The sequence below is a fragment of the Bos indicus x Bos taurus genome, chromosome 23 (assembly GCF_003369695.1).
Source record: "Bos indicus x Bos taurus breed Angus x Brahman F1 hybrid chromosome 23, Bos_hybrid_MaternalHap_v2.0, whole genome shotgun sequence".
NCBI lineage: Eukaryota > Metazoa > Chordata > Mammalia > Artiodactyla > Bovidae > Bos > Bos indicus x Bos taurus.
Window position 1 is genome coordinate 45,309,539 of NC_040098.1, and position 22,721 is coordinate 45,332,259.

A 22,721-nucleotide genomic window follows, 5' to 3' on the forward strand; every position below is an offset into this window, starting at 1 on the left:
GCCCACACTGGACGTGGGGCGGGCACGGTCTGGGTAGGTGCTCTGCCCCCTTCCTCAGATCCCTCTATGATACCCTGTGATGTTGAAAATCTAACATTAGACCGTCATCCCTCATATGTTTTGAATTTGCCACATGAATACCAAATCAGATATATTTTTAGAGATTTTAATAAGAGAAAAAAATTCTTTCATAAGAGAAAGTAGAAAACAAAACAGAAGAAACTGAATGACTGAGGCGGGGGAACAGGTGACTGGAGAGGGAAGCCGATTTTATCAGGGGCCAGTCCTGCCGCAAAGCCCGACTACGGTGAGACTTGCTCAAAAGCTACTACTGTTTTCTTTTCTTTTTTTTTTTAAAGAACAGGCCTAACTTTAAATTTACAACTCTCCTCAAATCCATCGTAAGGCTGGAGTCCCATCAAACAGCCCAAGCTCCAAGGAGCGTCTATATAAGAGAAGGGAGATGAGCTTGAGTCATCCGGGGCAGACGCGGCAGGACACGCATGGTCAGAGGTGGACAGACTGGTCAGGGCCGAGTGCGGGTGGGAGGGGCTGGGTGGACCCTCTGAGGCTACATCTTCCTTCAGGTTGTAGACGATGATCACTGTTTAACCCCACAGAAAAGCGGACTAAGCATCCACGGTAGTCGGGATCCAGGGGAGAGAAGCAGCATTTAGGAGGGGCGGGGAACTCCCTGCACCCCCTCCCTTCTCTCCATAGGGAACAAACACTCCACCCTGTGAAGAGGAGCGCTGAAGCATCGCTGCCCTGGGATACTGGGGAGAATTTACTACGGTGAGGAAATGGAGTGAGTAAGAGGAAAAACACGACTCTGCTCCCTAAGGAGGGACAGGGTTGCTGGCTGAGCCCACCACAACCGCTGAGCTGGGGCAGGAGAACAAGAGGGCCAGAGCCCAGGGACCCGAGGACAGGGTGCCTGCAGAAGGCTGGGGCAGGGCCAGAACAGAGTGCCACCCCATCCTCCTCCTCACCCCCTAATGCCAGGCTAAGGCGCCTCAAGTGAGAGCTAACAGCAAAATACTGCAGTAAGAGCACCAGGAGAACAGAATGTGTTCAGCACCCTCTCTGATGCAGAGCACAAAGGGAAGACCTGAAATGGGAATGGAACAAGCATTTCTCTTACAATCCAACCCGCACCCCAAACAAGAAATGCCTCTTTAGGAATCTGAACCCTTTCATGCTCTGGTGGTAGTAATCTTAACAGCAACAGAGCTCTCCAACCCAGTCCAGCTCCTGACCGGAAACAGCAAGGCTTCAACTCTCACCTGAAGGGACTTGCCAGGCATAAACGCTATTTACATTGGTCTCTATTGTCTTATGCAAGATGTCTAGCTCTCAACAAAAATTACAAGGCATCCAAAAAGGCAAGAAAAAATAGAAGAGGAAAAGCAATCAGAACCAGTCAGATATGATACAGATGTTAGAGCTTTCAGAGAATTTAAAATAGTTGATCAATATAGTATTTTAAAAGCTCTGATGAGAATGGTGAGCAACATATAATACCAAGTGGGAATTTCAGCTGTGAGAAGAAACTATGGGAGAAAAAAACGAAATGTTACCAATGAAAAACAAAGTAATAATCATAGGAAAACAAAACAGAATTCTATGCCCATTGAAAGGAATTTTAAAAAACAAAAACTCACATATGACACTAAAAGCACAATTAATTTAAAAAATGGATAAACCAGGCTTCATCAATATTAAGAAAACTTTGCTCTGAGCCAGACACTGTAAAAGAGAATAAGATAAGCCACAGACTGGAAGAAAACGTCTGAAAATCACATTTCTGACAAAGGAATTATATTCAGAATATATTGAAAACTACCCAAATTCAACAATAAGAAAGCAAACAACCCACTTTAAAAAATGGGCAAAATCCTTGAAGACACTTCACCAAAGACAACTGGAAAGCAAATAGCACACAGAAGCATGCTCAACGTCATCAATCATTAGGGAAATGCAAATTAAACCCACCATGAAATGCCACTATACACCTGTTAGAATAAATGGTCTAGACACTTTGAAAAACAGTTTGATAGTTTCTGCCAAAGCTAAATATACACCAAGCTAATGACCCAGCTATTCCACTTCGAGTATCAAACCCTGCAGAAATGGAAACTTCATTCACATAAAAAGCTGTATATGAATGTTTTATAGTAACTTTATTTATGACTGCCAAATCCTGGAAGAAACTCAGATATCATTCAAGTAGTCAGTGGACAAGAAGCTATGGCACATTTAGACAGTAGAATACTACTCAGCAATATAAAGGAATGGACTCCCACAAAAACATGGATAAATCTCACGTGCATTTTACTAAGTGAAAGAAGCCAGACTCCAAAAGCTACTTATTCTGATTCCTTTCATATGAGACTCAGGAAAACAGAGAAATACAGGGAGGAAAAGAGATGAGTAGTTGCTAGGGGCTCTTATGGGGGTTCGGAAGGAGCAGTTATCTGCACGTAAGTGGTACAGGGGACTTGCAGGGTGATAGGACTATTCTACATGGAATTGTGGGGTGGATATACAATCCTAAGGGAAACCAACCCTGAACACTCACTGGAAGGACTGATGCTGAAGCCGAAGCTCCAATACTTTGGCCACCTGATGCGAAGAGCTGACTCACTGGAAAAGACCCTGATGCTGGGAAAGATTGAAGGTGGGAGGAAAAGGGGATGACAGAGGATGAGATGGTTGGATGCCATCACCGACTCAATGGATGTGAGTTTGAGCAAACCCTGGGAGATAGTGAAGGACAGGCAAGTCTGGTGTGCTGCAGTCCATGGGTTGCAAAGAGTCGGACACGCTTAGTACTTGAACAACAACATATACAATTCTACACATTTGTCAAAAACCATAGAACTGTACACCATAAAGTGAATTTTATATGTAAATAAAAGCATAATTAACCAGGATGTGGGAAAAATTCAAGATGAAATGCAAGCTGAGACTGATGACTTGAGCACAAACAAACCCCACAACCACGACCCAGGCAACCTTGGCAGAAGGGGTTCTGACCAGATAATATGAAAAAGTGAAAGCGAAAGTCACTCAGTTGTGTCCAACTCTTTGAGACCCCATGGACTGTAGCCTGCCAGGCTCCTCTGTCCAAGGAATTCTTCAGGCCAAGAATATTGGAGTGGGTTGCCGTTCTCTTCTCCAGGGGATCTTCCCAACCCTGGGATCAAACCCAGGTCTCCCACATTGCAGGCAGATTCTTTACCAGCTGAGTCACAAGGGAAGCCCAAGAATACTGGAGTGGGCAGCCTATCCCTCCTCTGGTGGATCTTCCCGACTCAGGAATCAAAGTGAGATCTGCTGCATTGCAGGCGGATTCTTTACCAGCTGAGCTACGAGGGAGATAATATGGCATAAGACAAAAAGAGCTGCCCAAAGACACTGTGCTGTGATTATAAATCTGTTTTCACAGGTGGGTCAGCATTTCTGGAATTAGTTTATTGGTATACTGCTGCTGCTAAGTCGCTTCAGTCGTGTCCAACTCTGTGTGACCCCATAGACGGCAGCCCACTAGGCTCCTCTGTCCCTGGGACTTCCAGGCAAGAATACTGGAGTGGGTTGCCATTTCCTTCTCCAATGCATGAAAGTGAAAAGTGAAAGTGAAGTCGCGAGTGGAGCAAATAGGTGAACATACTGTAGATGAGAACCAGGTTTCTTCACTGTAGGAGAAAGAAAAAAAGGAAATGGAACAGGCCAGATAGAATAAAACTGTGGGGCTGGACTGGAACTAGAATTATCAGTATGGACTCATGTTCTCATTTGTGTGTGCGTGTGTGTTTATGTGTGTACACAGAAGTAAATACAGATGTGTGTACATATGATTTAGTATACATACAGATATTTCCCAGCTCTATCCAACAAGAGGGGTTAGAAGCAGTGACAGGTTAGCAGCCAGAAATGCATCACCTAGTGGTTAGACCTTGGTTCCTAAATACCATTCACCAATAAAGGGAACCAGGGGTCCCTGGAGAAACGGTCAATTCCAGGGCTGGAACATCTTGAGGTGTCAAAGAGTAAAGAATAGCTTAAAGAAAAATAATAATAATAAAAGCAGCAGCATATTGAAAGGGCATAGGAACAGACCTCAAAGAGCTCTCAATGGCCACTGAGAACTTGAGCTACACAATAAATAACAGCACTGGACCTGGAACCCAAAGAACGAAGGACACAGCCGTAAGTCCATATGGAAGTCAATAAAGGAATGGATGGATGAACAAATGGAGAAATGGTAACTTTTCGGTGCAGAAAAACTCTGATTAATGAATTAGAACACCACAGTAATACCACAGGCAAGGTCCATCAATGCATAAACAGAATATCTACCTAGTTTTCAGGTATCTCCATCCATAAAGGGAACAAGAGTTAAGTTTACAGTAGGGAGTCCTGGCAGACATCACCTTGGCCAAGGAATGGAGGCTCATGTGACCCATGAAATGTAGCGACATAAGGTACCTGATATGATGCCCCAAGAAAGTCACAGTCACCCTATGGAGCCTCCCCAAGAACGCATAACCTCAATCCAGCACGAGCATGTATCAGAAAACCTCAGGTTGAGAAAATTCTACAGAACAACTGACAAGGACTCTTTATCCATGTCGAGGTCATGAGAGACAGGGAAGGCTGGGGGAGCCATGACCGCCGGATGCGATGTGGGCTCCTGAAGGACAGCCTGGGATGGGAAAGGCCATCAGAGGGAAAACCAGCAAGTCCTGCTCTCCAGCTGGCAGTCCTGAGCTGGGGTTGGGTTCTTAGTATCGACGGGTGTCGTATGGTCATGTAAGATGCTCGGATGGGGAGGCCGGATAAAGAGTATACGCTCTACTAGTTTTTCAACTTTTCTGAGACCAAAATAATCTTAAAAAAACAAACAAAAAATGACATCAATCTATTTGCCAACGCTCCAGGATCTTCATTTTACTCTATTGACCCCAAGATCCTGTCTCATTCAGAAAAGCGTACACAACCCCCATCTCCCGGTTGTCCTTATTATGCTCATACAGATTTCTCTTTCTGACATGCATTTTTTTTCTCTCCTCCTATTGTTTCATAGGAAACTATTAATTGAGATAAATTCCAACATGTCTCTTGTTTAATTTAAAAGCTCAGGAAATTTCTCCAAAATACACCCTAACGCCCCTGTCCCCGCCCCCCAAACATACACACGCTGTTAAATCTTGTACCCATTTTGCAGTTCTCTCTACTCTGGTTCTAGCCAGCGAGACTCCAGGAGAACCCGGGTAGACTCTCCACACCAAGCACTGCTATCTGATCACAGATAAAACAAAAACTAATTACGGACATGATTTTTTTTCTCAGACAATGATTTAATAAAATTTAAAAAGCACTGAATTATTTTACAGGGTGGAGCCCACAGCTCAGAAGTGTCAGAACCAAGGTTCAAACCCAGGCTGGTGTGGCTCCTGAGTCTGTGCTAAACACTCCATGTTCCAATGTCGTATTATAAAACCCAACCACAGAATAATCTGCAAGAAGGTCATCAATGAATTATAGTCAATATCCTAGCTTTTAAGTATGCATGAGGGAGTTGAGTGTTTACACAGACATTAAAAGCTTCAAGTAATTATTTTATTACAAAGAGTAGAACGTGTAAAATACAAACCCGAAGGAGAAAGCAAACTGATAACCTTTGAAATGTCACAACAAATATGCTGTATTTTACAGTGAATATGGAAGTTTAAGAATCAATTATACTATAAATCTTTAAAATTTTTAATTGTACATATAAATATTAAAATTCAGTGTATGCAATTTACATGAAAGAGTATATAAAGAAAACCATATGCTTTTTCATGGGGAAGGAGGTAAAACTACTTGGCTCCATTTTAATCTGTCTTTGCCCAGATGACATACTTCAGGATCAAGGTTTGCAGTATTAGGGGTGGGAAAATGCTGGTGTCTCTAGACCTGGCCTTCTCCCTGGACCCAGCCACGTGCCTGCAGCCCACAGAGAACTTCAGAAGAGCTGGAGTTCCTTCCTGAAGTTTTCTGTCCCAAGATAAGGACTGAATAGTGTTTATCTCCCTGTGTGCACTGGGCCGTGAAGCTTCTGAAGGGGGAAGACCACTGTCCAAGTTTGGAAACTTGAAAGTGAGTTTCGGGTCATTCCATACTTGTTAAATAGGGTGGATACTCCAGAGTGGCAGAAAGAAGATACAACGGATACCTTAAAGAAGCCTGAGACAAAGGCATCCTTTTAAATACCCAGAGCACCAAAACAAAGCCCAGACCTCTGCCCCCTGCATTTGTGCTTTAAAAAAAAAAAAAAGCCCTTTCATATTACTGTGCTGTCCCCTTAACCTCCAGAGAAGACTATTCCTATCGACTCAGAACCTGTGCTGATAGAAGACCGGGAAAGTGACCTGCCCACGACCACAAGTCAGCAAGGTCAAGGACACAGATGTGCTAACTACCCCGGAAGCTACCGTTTCTGACTTTGTGACACTGTGCATTTTGCTACAGGCTGTTGCTGAGCTCAGTAACTACGACGGCACACGACACTGACTTCCTCGTATGTATCAGGGGCTGCCAAGCCCCACGTGGCTCCCCCTGTTCTTACACATAAAGTTTTATGGGAACACAGCCAGGCTCATTGTTGACATACTGCCTATGGCAACTTTTGTGCCACACTCACTGAGTTTCATCATCATGACAGAGGCTGTGTGGCCCATAAAGCCTAAAATATTTATTATCAGGTCTTTTACAGAAGCAGCTTGCCAATGTTTTACTGGACTGTCATGTTTAAACCTGACAGCCACTTGTGGCAGACCAGACACCAAACGCATCTCACGCAAGGAAGTCAAGCGACTTAAACACAGCGGGAAGCCAGAATTTAAGGGCCACATCATTATTCCAATAAGATACACTCTGACAACTCTTCCTTCCTTGGTACGTACAATGTCACAGTAGTGCTAGTTCCTCAGTCACGTCTGACTCTTTGCCACTCCATGGGCTGTGGCCTGCCAGGCTCCTCTGTCCATGGAATTCTGCAGGCAAGAAAACTGGAGTGGGTAGCCATTCCCTTCCCCAGGGGATCTTCTTGACCCCAGGGTTCGAACCCTGGTCTCCTGTATTGCAGGCAGACCCTTTACCATTGAGCTACAGGGAATGTTCAGTTCAGTTCAATGCAGTTGCTCAATCGTGTCTGACTCTTTGCAACCCCATGAATCGCAGCATGCCAGGCGTCCCTGTCCATCACCAACTCCCGGAGTTCACTCACACTCACGTCCATCGAGTCGGTGATGCCATCCAGCCATCTCATCCTCTGTCGTCCCCTTGTCCTCCTGCCCCCAATCCCTCCCAGCTTCAGAGTCTTTTCCAATGAGTCAGCTCTTTGCATGAGTTGGCCAAAGTACTGGAGTCTCAGCTTTAGCATCATTCCTTCCAAAGAAATCCCAGGGCTGATCTCCTTCAGAATGGACTGCTTGGATCTCCTTGCAGTCCAAGTGACTCTCAAGAGTCTTCTCCAACACCACAGTTCAAAAGCATCAATTCTTCGGTGCTCAGCTTTCTTCACAGTCCAACTCTCACATCCATACATGACTACTGGAAAAACCACAGCCTTGACTAGATGGACCTTTGTTGGCAAAGTAACGTCTCTGCTTTTGAATATGCTATCTAGGTTGGTCATAACTTTTTTTCCAAGGAGTAAGCGTCTTTTAATTTCCTGGCTGCAATCACCATCTGCAGTGATTTTGGAGCCCCCCAAAAATAAAGTCTGACACTGTCTCCACTGCCCATCTATTTCCCATGAAGTGATGGGACCAGATGCCATGATTTTAGTTTTCTGAATGTTGAGCTTTCAGCCAACTCTTTCACTCTCCTCTTTCACTTTCATCGAGAGGCTTTTTAGTTCCTCTTCACTTTCTGCCATAAGGGTGGTGTCATCTGCATATTTGAGGTTACTGATATTTCTCCCGGCAATCTCGATTCCAGCTTGTGCTTCTTCCAGCCCAGTGTTTCTCATGATGTACTTTGCATATAAGTTAAATAAGCAGGGTGACAATATACAGCCTTGACGCACTCCTTTTCCTATTTGGAACTCCAGTGGGGTGAAAGCTGTCGGCCACCCCTCTGCAACTCCCAGGGAACCAAGAACAGAAGTAAAGAAGCCATACTTACATAATAAGTTCATAGATAAATGGCTTCTAAAAGTTCTATTTAATTTCCCTCCTCCTGGACACACTCTCAACTCATTATAAAGAAACATTTCCAGTACTCAGTACAATTCTACATATTTGTAATGTGAATTCTATTTTCTGTAAATTTAAATTTATGAGGGAAAAAGAAGGTAAGCAGTGCAGCCATAGTGTTTTTCAAAATTAACTCATCAAACCGTTTCCCTGAAGATGGATGTATTTCCAAATCCCATTTCGGTTAGATGCGCTGCAGGCTTGCCCTCTCATCGCTGCCCAACAGCGACCCCTGCTGGCTGAGTCTGGGGCCTCCCTCAGGCTGGCTCCCCTGGGAGGTCAGTGGCAACTCCTCCATCAATGTTCTGTTGTTGCAAGTTTTCTCTCTTTTTTTCCCTCATAATTTCTCTGAAATCCAAACAAGGGCAACATGGGGGAAAAGTTTCCCAAAGCATGCGACTACTGCAATAATGGGTTTTTGTTAAACTATGTTTTCATCTTAACTATATAATGGGCTAGAGTTTAACGTTTGCTAACTTTAGGAAGTAAACCAAAAGGCAGTGCTGTCTGTGTTGCTCACTACTGACATGAGCGCTTCTTTATTTTAACTATAGACTCCAAGACCTATCATGGTTTCATATTGTGTGAAAGTTTTTCTTAAAAGGAGTAAAAATATCTTCTGCAAACATCCCAGTGACAAAAACATATCCTGCAGGTAATTTCGTTTTGAAAGAACTTCATTTAGTTCTTCACTAAATTAATTTTCAGGGTAAATGTGATACAGGGTTTAAGTCCTGTGATCTAACCGCACCTTCTTACACACACCATCCTAAGAACTTCATCACCAACAAGAACAGCGTTTCCAGTCGCACTCTGCCACTCTGAATGGTTCTCCCAGCCTGGCAGTGAAGGGCACATATCAGCATTCCTAGCACTGAAGCCCAGCAGTCTGTTGACGAAAACATTCTTTGGATCAGAGCATACAAAGCAAATAGCCAGCAGTGTGATTTTTTGACACAAAAGGTAAATACAAAAGAAGTATTTACTAAGATCCCAAGAACACAGGGACAGAATTCCTGAGACTACATAATTTTGCCTGGCAAGATTACAGGGAGGCGCACAGCTGGCTGGAGGGTAGGACTTTTCATAAGCACCTACTATAATTACCGCTTGAGGTGCTAGGTTTAAACTAAATGGAAACTTGAGACGGCGGATGTCCGACGTTTAATGGTTGCCTTAGGTAAGATTACAGTCCCCTCTGCTTAATTCAGAATAAATGCTTCCCAACATCTCTAAATTCAGTCCATTTGAAAAGTGAGAACAAGAATTTATCTGCTGAAGGATAAGATGGGCAGCCATACAGCCCATGTTGCTAAGGGGAGTGAAGAGTCAACAGCTCAGGAGCACTTGGTCCTTCATCACAGCACCTCCACAGGGACCTATAGTGAATGCTCCATCAATCAGGAAACTCGCGCACTACGCTGGTGCATGACGTTTGGGGTTAAGAGCTGGTAGACGAGAAAACAGGTTTAGGACATTCCATAAAAAAAGAAAAAGGTTGGAGATGATATCAGGAGAAGAAATACTGTAGGTAAGTAGAAATAAATCTAGAGTAAATCTCTGATGAAAATAAACAAGGCAAATATAAAGGAATAATTAAATATGAACATGGAATAAAAAGGCTTGGAATCTTCCCAGGAAAACCAGAAGCTGACCAAGACATTATCAAACAGTTATGATTTTTCAAATAAATATTATGGTGGGATACTCTGTAGCAACACTGGCCTTTAGAGAGCCTTTAATTTTGTTGAATAAGTGAAAGCTCAGAGATGATATTTCTTGATGATTATGTATGCTACAGAAAAGATCAATTAAATGGCCAAGCGCCCCCTGCCCCTCCCCCAATTTTTTCAATAAACCTAAAAACACAATCCTTAGCTAAGGTTTCTGGTTGCTATGCAGCAAACTCTGGCATTTAGAATCAGGTTCTCCCAAATAACATCCTTGTGGGTTTTTCCCTTTAAAAAGTTTATACCCATTTCCCAGATGTCTGAGATTAATCAAGGCTTAAATATCTGGAGCAAGTTCTCACATCTCCTGTTATCACTGGCTGTTAAGGCTTACGTGACTTTAATCAAGTGTGCTGACTCTAACAGTCCTTCCTAAAGTGTTCTAGGACCCCACTTCTGACAGCACTTCCCTGCTGCGCATGTGAAATATGTAGGTGGCTATCAAAACTGGTTAAGACTGTTCATGGTTAAAGGGAAAGAGACAGCAAGCTAATATGTGGAAAGACCCTACATTACACAAGGGCAATTTCACCACTTGTTTTCCGGAAAACAAGGAATACACAGTCAGGCAGGAATCTGGTGATGGCAGCTGAAGTCTCGAACAGCGGCCGTGAGCCTGCTCCTGAGAAGGAGGGGTTTCCTGGCGTGATGAGGGACCTGGGATACTCCTATGGGACGCAAGGAAGCAGCATGGGAGAGAAGCCAGCGCTTGAGACCACTCTGCCCTGAGCAGCTTCTGGACCTGAGCTTCCCACCAGCAGATGTACATTTCAATTAGATTAAAACTGGGAGAGCTGAAAATGCTATTCTCCCTCCTATTTTAAGTCAGCCGCTACTTCTGTTACATTAGTATGGCTGATAACTTATATTTTTCCTTGGAAAATAAAATTGATCCTGAAATGAAACACTTCATAACGTACACCACTCTTCCTTACAACATCCTTATGGAATTGATTAAGGGTGAGGTTTCAAACACATGCAGAAATGTGAAGGCAGGAACAAATCAAGTCTTCGGCTTTTAGATGGTCTATTCTGCAGGGAAATCTACCCTGTGATGCTGCTGAGTCAGAGCAGAAATGAACACCAAGAGAAATAAAGCTCCCTGATTTACTAAATGAACAGCAAGACTTCTGAGTGAGTCATTATATATTTATACATACAAAACTGGATGCATGAGGGCAGTTACTAACGATCCACCCAAACCTGTAAACTCCACCTGGTGGAGGATGAGGGATGCTGACACCTTCAGGTACTCTGTGTGTAAAAACACCCTTCCAGAAAAAGAGTTTTGCTCTATGGTATTATTACTGTGGTTGCCAAATGGGACTACCCACTTAAAGAAATCATGTGTCTTTCAGTCATTACTGTCTAAATTCCCACTACAAAATAAAACAGCAGGGGCAGAAAGAAAAAACAAACAAAAGCTCGGCAATGAAAATTCCAAGGGGGCATGGATTAAAAACTCTACTATTTGTGCTTCCTTGTTTCAAGAATATTTGAGAAAATGATCCAGATTAAAAGTCAGATGTGTATGCGTGTGTGCATAGTTGCCCAGTTGTGTCTGACTCTTTGTGATCCCCTGGACTGTAGCCCTCTGTCCATGGGATTTTCCAGGCATGAATACTGGGTAATTTTCTCCTCCAGATCTTCCCAGCCCAGGGACTGAACCCATGTCTCCTGCATTGGCAGGTGGATCCTTTACCTTTGAGCCACCTGGGAAGCAAAAGTTGTTCAGTCGCTCAGTCGTGTCTGACTCTTTACAACCCCATGGGATGCAGCACTCTAGGCCTCTCTGTCCTTCACCAACTCCCGGAGCTTGCTCAAATTCACATGCATTGAGTCAGGGATCCCATCCAACCATCTCATCCTCTGTTGTCCCCTTCTCCTCCTGCCTTCAATCCTTCCCAGCATCAGGGTCTTTTCTAATGAGTCAGCTCTTTGCACCAAGTGGCGAAAGTACTGGAGCTTCAGTTTCAGCATCAGTCCTTCCAGTGAGTACTCAGGGTTGATCTCCTTTAGGATGGACTGGTTGGATCTCCTTGCAGTCCAAGGGACTCTAAAGAGTCTTCTCCAGCACAGTTCAAAAGCATCAATTCTTTGACGCTCAGCCTTCTTTATGGTTCAACTCTCACATCCATACATGACTACTGGAAAAACCACAGCTTTGACGATATGGACCTTTGTCAGCAAAGCAATGTCTCTGCTTTTTAATATGCTGTTTAGGTTGGTCATAGCTTTTCTTCCAAGGAGCAAGTGTCTTTTAATTTCATGGCTGAAGTCACCATCTGCAGTGATTTTGGAGCCCAAGAAAATAAAGTCTGTCACTGTTTCCATTGTTTCCCCATCTATTTGCCATGAAGTGATGGGACTGGATGCCATGATCTTAGTTTTTTGAATGTTGGGTTTTAAGCCAGCTTTTTCATATATATATGGGACTAAAACAGCAGTGACTTTAAATTATTTTAGATAATTAAAAAAAAAAAACACCCCAAACCCCTCCGACTTTCTTAAAGGCCCATGCTGAAATTCTCCTGTACAGCAGGACCCCGACCCCCGCAGCTTGCCAGTGCTCTCTTCTCATCTGCATTTACACTCTTAATGCCCTCCACCCCTCTCCCAACTTCTGGGGTTTTGCCTAACAACTCCCTGGGTCCAGAATCCTTTACCCTACCCCCTCTCATCCATACTTTTTTGAACAAAGTGACATATGGATAAATATACTTTTTTCTATATTCCCTTCCTTTCCTTTCTCCTGGGATACCCCCAGTCATCTCTCTGTTCCCGACCAGGTATCCCTGTCCTCCCCAGATCCCAGCTTTGGGGAAGTGGACCCTGGCCAGGCTGGGCTCACTCAACATTCCAGCATCACAGCCACAGGCGAGGAGCTCCCGAGGGCAGTGCCTCTGCACATACTGGACAGCGGGTGCAGCGCTAAATCCGTAAAAGGAATCCACCAGAAAGAGAATAAACTCTTCTCTGGAACCACTGAAAAATGGCCACAGATACTTATCAGTCTGGGCAGATCATTACTAAGGATGAAGAAATGGAATGGTCAGGGTAGCTTAAAATATCCACTAGTCTTCTGCTCTAATAACCCATAAATAACCAAGAAACAAATGAATGGCCATCATCTCTTTGATAATACCTGTGTCAAATACCTATAATACCATGGCTAAATCATGTAAATGCTATTCATAAGTAAAGGCGTTAAATATTGTATTACAGCTACCATTTCATCACAGTGAAGGAATTTAATGGAAGATGAATAAATATTAAAAAAAAAAAACAATATTGAGTTATTTCCTGACAGTAAAAGGTCATATTTCCCAGTCATTCATTCAATCTACAACTATTTACCGTCTATGACTTGCTGGTAACAGTCCCAGCAAGTCACAGAGCAGCAAGCATGAGGAGATGCCTGTCCTTCTGTTCTACTTTCTAGTTGAAATGAACAGATAATACTCACATTCCTCGTGGTGGTTAAATTCCACAGAGAAAAATAAGCAGGTCGGGGGTGTGAGCAAGGCTGGCGGTGAGAGGGCCAGGGGTTTCTTCTCGGGCGGTGCAGGAAGGCCTCCCTGATGAGGTGACATCTGAGCAGAGCGCTGAGATGATGGCATGCCTTCCAGCACCCAGCGAGGAAGTGGGGGCGGGGGGCAGAGAGCTCGCGGGGGGCACAGACCACAGCTCTGAACAAGCCAGGAGGCTGATGGAGGGTTTTAAGCAAAGTAACGACATCATTTTAAAAAGCCACTTTGGCTGCTGTGTCGGAAGCAGCCTGTGAAGAGACAGGGGTTGAACTCCAAAGACCATTAGGGGCTACTGCAAGCAACTTAGAAGACAGGATGGTAGCTTTGACCAGAGCTGGGTGCCACAGGTGGCCCAAAGCACTTTTCTGAATGCATTTTGAAGGAGGAGGTGACGGTTTTCCTGATGGATTGGAGGCAAAGGACATCAGACCAAGACTTCAAGATTTCAGTGCAACAGCTGAAAGGATGGGGGGAAAACCACAGGGAAACATGCGTCTTAAGAGGAAAGGAGTCAACCAGGAGTTTGGGGCACATCAGGTTCTAGATGTTCCATTAGAACGTCCAAGAGGAGGTGGTGAGCAGGCAGATGGACGTGTAGGTCTAGAGTAAATAATGGAATCACCAGCATACAGATGGCATTTAAAAAGTCAGAAGACTGGATGAGACTACCGGAGGAAGGGCACAGAGAGCTTAGAAATCGCGGCCCTGGGCACCACGTATAGAGACAGAAGATGAGAAGGAATGAGCAAAGGAGAGTGAAAAAGAATACCTACTATGTTCTAGGCGGGTGTTGGACTAGAAAACAAGTCTGCCCTGCAGACATGCGGCATCACATTGCAGGCTTCCGGGCTTCCCTCTCTAAAAACACAGACATCTGAAGAATTGCTCAGCAAGATCCCACCTCTCACTGCCATCAGTTTAACAGCATGAAACTACGTCCCAAAGAACTGTAAGATCCAACCTTAGGATAGTAATCAAGAACACATAAATAAAGCAATAAGACGTCATCCATCAAATTGGTCCCAAGTTAAAATTCATACAGTTATCCGGTATAGTTAAGGATGTGGAGAAATACAAACTGTTCTACAGAACAACTTAAAATTATAAAGCAAAATTAATTTTCTAGGTATCTACATATAAGGTGATAGTGTCTATGCACATTTGGAATACAAACTTAAAACCCACGTGTTATGTTTGGATATGCACATGTATGGTAAATGAACTGAAAGAAAATCCCTAAGTGTGGTGACTATTTGCCTCTGGGGAGAGTGACATGAAGGGTAAGTAAGGGACATTGCACCTCATGTATGATCTTTACTTAGCTTGCCCCCCCCACCCCTGCCCACCCCAAATACACTGAATTTAAGAGAAAGACTTAAAGCCAATGAAAGAAAATATAATCACCAACTCTGGTGTGAATACTTGAGTGCATATAATAAAACTCTTTGTAATATCAACTGTATTAAAAAAAAAACGTTTTTTAGAAGAACAAAAGACAATAAAGGGAAAGCAAGACCATTTGTTTCAAACAATAAATACTGACCATTTATTGCCTTCACTGCAAGCCTATAATAAAGCAAAAGTGAAGGAATATGTTTTGTTGGCATTTTATAAAGAAACATGAGGTCTCTGGTATAAAATAGCAGTTGGCAAAATCCATCGAAGTGCTATAATTTACTATTCAATAAAAACCATGAAAAAAACCTGAGAGTATTACCAATAAATACAGTAATTAAAACACACACACACATACACACAGAAAAACAGGTAAAGCTACCTCGAGTTTTATCAGAGGATCTCAACTGAAATTGGGAATTAGGGCCATTAAGTTTGAGTCGTAACCTAAAACCTGCTTCCAGTGCTTCTGGAATGGGGTGAGAAATGACAAAAATGAATGGGAGATAACGTAAGATCATCATTAGTCAGCCAATCGGAATGATGCTGATAATTCATGAATACTGCACTTAATTCGCCTATGGAAATCTGGGATATAAACACAAGCTTCCCTTGACAATTCAGTAGATGTCTACAGACATTTACTTAATTTTGTAAGACTTATCTTCTTGAAAAAGTAAAAAACACTTCAGAGTATATATTATAATAATAATGCTTTTAACATTTATACCTTTTTCAGAAATTAGTGTTTCATGTTACAGCCCTTACTTTGAGCTTTTTCTAGTCTGTAGGTGATCAATATACTCACTGAAACCCTTACTGATTTTTTCCTAGCTTTTTAATTCTGAATTGCTCTGTGGAACAGCAATAAAGCAAATAAATAATGAGGAGAGATTTTTTTCACTTAAATACTTATGGTAGTTAATTTACTGCAGGATTATAAAGAGCAGAAAATAAATCAAACAGACGATTTATATTAGAAGTAAACTATAGGTATATTAATTTTATTAAATGTGTGTCTTTAAACAAAGACACCAACACAGAATTCAATTCCTAGCCATTCTAAAATCAGTTTTAATACTTCTGTTCCTAGGACAAAAAAGTTACACATATGTTAATTTGACATATTACTTTTAAATCCTGATATTGCCATTCCCAATATGCATCAGTGTATCAAAGTGTCTATAAAACACTAAGAACCTCTTTTTTGTCCTAAGTTTGTTATAATTATCTTTTCCTTCTTTTAAGAACACATCCATTCATTGCCAGTAATTAAATTTTAAGGCAATCTTTTCCTTAAGCTTAAAATAATAAATCATATCAACCGTAGCACTTCCGACATGAGTCACTTCTCTTGAATATTTAGAAACAAATTCAGGCTGGTTCATCTAGTGTGTTAATTGTTGTCAGGTGGAATGAAAAACATTTGCTTTTTTTACCTATGTTTTCAAAGATGTCTTCACCATTTTCTCTTTGGAAATTTTTTCTACATCAAACTAGTACATACTAACTAAAACATAGCAAGCAGGTAAATGTTTAATTTAGGGTATTTTTCAAAAAAGCAATAGGAAACTTAAAAAAACAACAATGTATCTCTTTTGTTGCTAAATTCTTGGGTTGAAACAAAAAGCCTTACAAAGAATAAAATTCTACTGTCTGATTAGTCAGAACAGATGAACAGGTTTATTTCTCCTCAAAACTGGTTAGAGATAAATACTTCTGGTTGTTGAGCTAACAACTGTTGTTAAGAAAACAACCAGTTAATCTTTTCAAGATAATAAACAATCCGGGGAAGCAAACGAATACTTTATGCCACAAATATTTCCAGAGCGGCTGCCCTGAGCAAGGCGCCGCGCTGAGGACTGTGGGTGGCCTCGAGTATTACCCAGGCATGAATTCTACTCCTGACACGCTTGAGAATCTCAGTGAGGAGGTGAGCAAGGAAGCGTGTAAATCATAATAAAAGCATGGCAGAAAGGGGTTCATTACTTTCACGGAGCAAACTCTAGAATATTGCAGGTGTCGAGAAAAGGGAACAACTGCTTTCCACAAGTGTTGTGGCAAGGGAAAAAATCAGAGAAGGCTTCGTGCCAGCGGTGGATTTGAGCTGGATCTTGGAGGAAATAAGATTTCGACCGGGTGCAGACGGGGAGCCGCGTTTCTGCGGGGAGCGGGGGCGGGGCCTTCAGGGAGAGCGGTACAGGCAGAGCCGGATCAGCGTCACGGAAGCAGGAGACTCAAGCGGTGGGGCAAGTGAAGAGAGAGAGAGAGATGAGGGACACAGGTGGAGAAGCGGGCGGGCGGGCGTCAGACTAGAAAGGATTGTGAGGAATTACTCGGTCAAGTGGCTCATACTGTTCTTGGTAGGCAAATGGAAACCGATGGAAGACTCGGAGCGGAGGGATAGTATGATCAGACACATGCTGCAGGAAGATTAACAACGTCAGCAGGGATAGATGTTAAAGGAAGGAAGACAAAGTAAAGATGGGAAACTGATCAGGAGTCTATCACATAGGATAAATAAGAGGCAATGAAAATAGGAACTGAGCAAAGTCAGTGGGAATGGAAAGAAGAGTATGGATGCAAAAAAAAAAAAAAGAGTACACTGTTAATAGCATTTATGAAAAATATGGAATAAAGCCTTACCTGATTCTTCTGTATCTTGTTCATCTATTAAACCTACTGAGACGCCTAAATCCAGACATTTCTTGCTATGTGTCTTGGACTTCATGTGTTTTGTCAGATTTCCTTAAGGGAAAAGAATGTTTACTAAGCTTACATAGTATTATTTGGCTATTGCATTTGTCAATACTGGCAAATTCCATTCCTATTTCAAGTGAAAGTACAGACTGTGGTTACACAATTCCAATGACTAAAATTTGTTCAAAAGAAAATACTGGCATCTGTATGTTGTAATAACCCTGTTGTTAAGTAATCATAAAGAAGAGAGATTTATTATTCAGATTATTACTTAATTATTATTAAGTAATAATCTCCTCTACTTTGATAATGTCTACCATTGCCTTATGGTTTCTATTCTCCAGTCCTTATTTATTTCATAGAACATTTTATACACACTTAAAGTCCCTTTCAGATTGCACTGTGACCTGTGGTTTCTGAATTCTCCCCAGGCTGTGTTTGCTGGCCTTCCCTCATAGTATTTTATTTCCTTGTACACTTCTTAGCTTTTATTGTAAACTTATCTTGAGCAAGATGGTTCTGCATGAAGTTGTAAGTACCCTGGGCTGTAGACATCTCTATATGTCGGTTTTCCAGATGCTTCTGCCTGAGACTTGAAAAGCTTCATTCCAGTAATTCTGGATGAATCTGGGGATCTTTTTGGCATGGCATAGGTATAGGGATTTGTTTTTCAGCAGGGAGCTTTTCCCCTACATGATCCAAAGACACTGGACAGGTGATCCAGGCTTCTTTCAGAGGCCTTAGACTCCATTCTAGGACGAGTATGAATCCCCAGGTCTGTGGACATATATCTGGCTTGATGCCTTTATAGACTTTTTTTTTTTCCATTATCTGTTCACCATGCTAGTTTGGAGTTTCTTTTTTATTTTTGTTATCTGAGAATCTGTCTTTCTAAATTTCAAGCTTGGCTATCTATTCAAAACTATAGTTAGTTGTTGTATTACAAATAGTATTTCTGTGTGTTTGGAACAAGAGAAAGAATTTTCTGCATTAATTTCACTTCACCCTTCTGACTAAAAGTCTCCTAATAGTAACCCTAAAGGGGTATTTCCTCTGACAGCTGGTATATTTACCCCTGTAAGTATTCACCCTTGTGACTAAAAGTCTCCTAATAGTAACCCTAAAGGGGTATTTCCTCTGACAGCTGGTATATTGACCCACTGGGTTACACTGGGAACCACTGGGCATGCTGGCCCAAAGTGATCATTAATACAGGGAGAGAACTCAGATTCTCTAGAGGATAACAAGCAGCTTGAGTGGATAATGCCACACACACCCAAAATTGCCAAGAAGGGAAAATCACCTCTTTTGAAAAGAAACAAAATCTAAATGCTGGGTTTGGTGAGCAGGGGCATATTAGTATTTGAGAATAAACCTTTAGAAGAGCTAAACATGTCTGAATCACTGGTCCAGACTTGGAGCCAAATCTTGCGATAGCTAGAAGACCAGTGAAACTGCAATATTTATAGAACTTCAATTTCACTAAAAATTCAGTGAGCCGGTGGATCTGGTCAAACCTGTTTAGGCCAATTCTTGCACTAGTTGGTATGTACAACATCCCAGAGCTTGGGGCTTAACAGGTTCAAGTGAAAGCGGGGCCCAGACTAGATACTAGGATCCAGCAAACCCTGACCTCTGTGATTCTAGAGAGAATGTCCAGCTTAAATGACTTGCCAGGTCTGACATTTATTTTAAAATAAAGCATGAAGCAAATTTGGCAACATGTTAACAACTATTAAAAGATGATGGGTATACTGGTGCTCATTATACAAATATCTACTTTTCTGTATGCTTCAAAATTTTCATACTAAAAGTTATGACTAGTTTTCCCATCTTATTGTGGCTGAAATTTCCATTTACAAGTCAAAACACTTTCTAGTATGATATCAATATTACAAACCAACTTACAAGGTCCACTAATAGTTCTTTCAAAATGCTTTTGTTCCTTAATAAATAGGTAGTCATAGAGGTCATTTGTTTTCTAAGAGATAGATGTATAATTGTAAGGAGGCAAATTTGGGAATATAAAGTTTTTAATAAGCATATTTTCTCATAACTTGAGCTATTACTTATTATTAACCAACTTTGTAAATAATTTAAAATAAAGCAATTTGCATTTCATATGCAGAACACGCATATTAAAATGCAAATATCCCCTAGCAATGCTTTAAACTTGGTGCATTAATTTAACACAATATATTTTTCAACAGATTTAATAAACATTAATCTAAATCCTCTGGAAAGCAGGAAGCTTTTGTTTCTGGGTTCCTATAGCTATATATAGAGAGAGCCCAACTTTCTGTTTTATATATGGGCCTAAATCCTGCAGAGATGCAAGCTCAATGTGTATTTTCTGCTGACTGACCTTTAAAGTAGAATAATGAAGACAAATCAATTAAAACTGGTTTGAAAATGCATTCATAAAATAAACTGAGAGGACAAACGATGAAGCACAGATTTACAAGCATGACCATCAGAAGCATCAAAGTCTAGGAGAACAGAGCAATGCTATCTTTGCATACTCCTATTTATAGGGCATGCCGTCACATCACTATTACTTTCTGTTAATAATCAGACACATCCAATAAGAAGTAGAGGTGAACTGCTTGGGAAAACCAAATCAATCAGAGTAGGGCAAAATCTACAGTCTCATCAAAAAACAAGACTTTTATTATTTAGCTGCCTTTAAAAGGTACTATGGAATCTGTTCCACATACATTCACAAAAGGTAGTCTTCTACAGGGAAGCTGACCACAGAAAAGAGAATTGCCCTGAGGAGAATAGGGAAATAGTGAATTTCTGACATTTTCTTCACCAGTCTCCTTAGCTTGGGTAGCTTTCTTTAAATAAGTATTTATCGTGTAATTCCAATGAACAATCTGACAAAACAGAAAGTTTAACGTAAACTCACATGTGTGGCATGTTTGAGAAATGACAGACAGGAAGACTGCTAACATGCACTGCTCACTCTTCACGGATCATAATGCCCCGTCCACCACTTAATAGACATTTATCTTAAATTCTACATGATGCTGGTCTGAGCTATCTCACTAGGATTAATACTTGATGATTCATGAAATTTTTCTTTGCCAAGAAATCTCTGTGGTTCCATTTGGTTTTCCACATCTACGTTTTCCTTCCTTTCTTGCCCTTATAAATATACCTTTAAAATACCCTGATTCCTTTCCCTCCTTCTACCGAGAAATACCCATTTCACATTATACCTTGATCCTCTTTTATCTGGTAACATCACTTTGTACCTGGTCATCTTTTATTTGTAAATACTGGGCTATTGCTAATCTCCTGGTCTCACATTGGAAATTATTTAACAGACGGGCATTTCATAATCATTAGGGTCAAAACCAGTGTAAAAGCCATGAATTGGGTTAAAAGATCAAACCACTTAATCCTATCAAAGCCTTCCCACAAGATCAGGAAAATTATCCTGAAATACACTCTCCATTTCTAGAAGGAACTCCTCTATACATCAAGAAAGACAGAATCATGGTTGCTCCCAACTCATGATTTCTTGAAACTTTAGAACTATTCAAGACTATTTGGATCACGGTTTTGTTTCCCCCCATCACTCTTGTTTCAGGTATTACTGGCATTTAAGGAGAGCTAATTAGAAGCTACTATACACTATAACTCTCCTTAAATGCCAATAAACAGTAGCCAAAAAAGGTAATGAACTTTGCTGAAGAACTGATCAATCTTTAAAACAAAACCTCAAAGTCAACCAATACAATAAGAAAAAAGCAAATGTTAACTAAAAGGAAAGTCGTTCTGTGAAAAAGTTACTGATTAAATATTTTTCATAGATTTTGTCCTTTTAGACAAATAATTTTATGATCACACTGCCTTGTATTTGAGAGAGTCTTATTTTGTAAAGGGTGGTATATGAAATTGAAGCCTCAAGCAACTAATTTTTATACAATAATCCATAAACAAGGAACCTAATGGAGGAAGCAAACATTTTACAATAGTGCATTCATTATATGTAACAGGAAATTTACAGAAGGTAAAATTACCTTAACTATAATAAAGCCTTACAATTTAAATAAAAACATATAAAGAGTACAGAAATGGTACTAAATGTAACTTTAACTACTAGTTCTAAGTTCTATAATAATTACACAGTATAAAAGAAAACTTTGAAACAAATTCCAAAGAATTTGGGTAAAATAAATGTTTCATGGAAAAAAAAGAAATGGCTATGCATGACTAAAATTAGATAATAAAACATGAATGTAATCAGTATAATTTTACTGTACTTATTAATTTTTGTCTTTAATCTTGTAGCACTGAAATGCATTTACTTGTGATCACAAAAATTTCTTTTTCTTCTTTGGCCCCAAAATAAGGAATTTTGAAAACGTATTAGTCATCACGTTATACAACTGTAATTTGGGGAGTAAAAGAAAAAAGGGCACTTGCTCCTTTTCGAATGTCATATTTATTACATATATTCTCAAAGTAGGTAATTAAAATCTGAGGTCTAGAAATATAGAAAGAAATAAAAACATGATGCTAATAAGGTATAATGTATATTAGTTTATTTAAACTACTGCATCGTTGGTCAAATAATATGCAAAGCTGGGTCTTGGCTCTACTGACTTAATGCATATAATAAAGGACTATGAAGCAGTGTCGTCTCATACCTTTCGTCTTAAAGGAGAAGTTACAGTAAGTGCAGTGGTAGGGGCGGACATCTGTGTGGGTTCGTATGTGTTTCTTTAACATGCTAGGTTTCTTACAGCGGATTCCGCATTCTTCACAAATGTACTTTCCTCTTCCCCTGCCTCGGACATATACATACTCTTCATTTGATTTATATCTAATTTAAAGAAAAAAAAATGAATAAAGCAACTGGATACTATGTCTTGGAGAAAATATTGATGATTAAAATTCAACCTAAAAAATAAAGACAAGGCACAATATTTACACTCAATCAATATAAATGTTATGCACATACAAGTAACAGAATATTCCAGCTTTTCAAAGCAACACAATATTCTAATAGCTAATTCAATTCAAGCTTTATTCAATACCAGGTTTAATTTTAAAATAGTTCCTAGTCTAAGTCACTTGTCTAAAAGTTTCGTTATTGTTAAATT

General features: G+C 40.8%; 1 protein-coding gene across 8 annotated transcripts in view; it reads right to left on the reverse strand.

Moving 5' to 3' along the window:
• The window catches only part of HIVEP1 (human immunodeficiency virus type I enhancer binding protein 1), a 136,280-nt gene that overhangs the window by 4,981 nt on the left and 108,578 nt on the right, over nt 1-22,721 (reverse strand). For 7 of the 8 annotated variants that reach the window (XM_027525264.1, XM_027525261.1, XM_027525262.1 and 4 more), the window contains 2 exons: nt 22,266-22,441; nt 17,551-17,652 (listed from right to left, as the gene is read on the reverse strand). In XM_027525264.1, coding sequence (XP_027381065.1) covers nt 17,551-17,652; nt 22,266-22,441 — 278 coding nt within the window. The remainder of the gene's footprint in view (nt 1-17,550; nt 17,653-22,265; nt 22,442-22,721) is intronic. The other variant, XM_027525265.1, reaches the window with a different exon arrangement.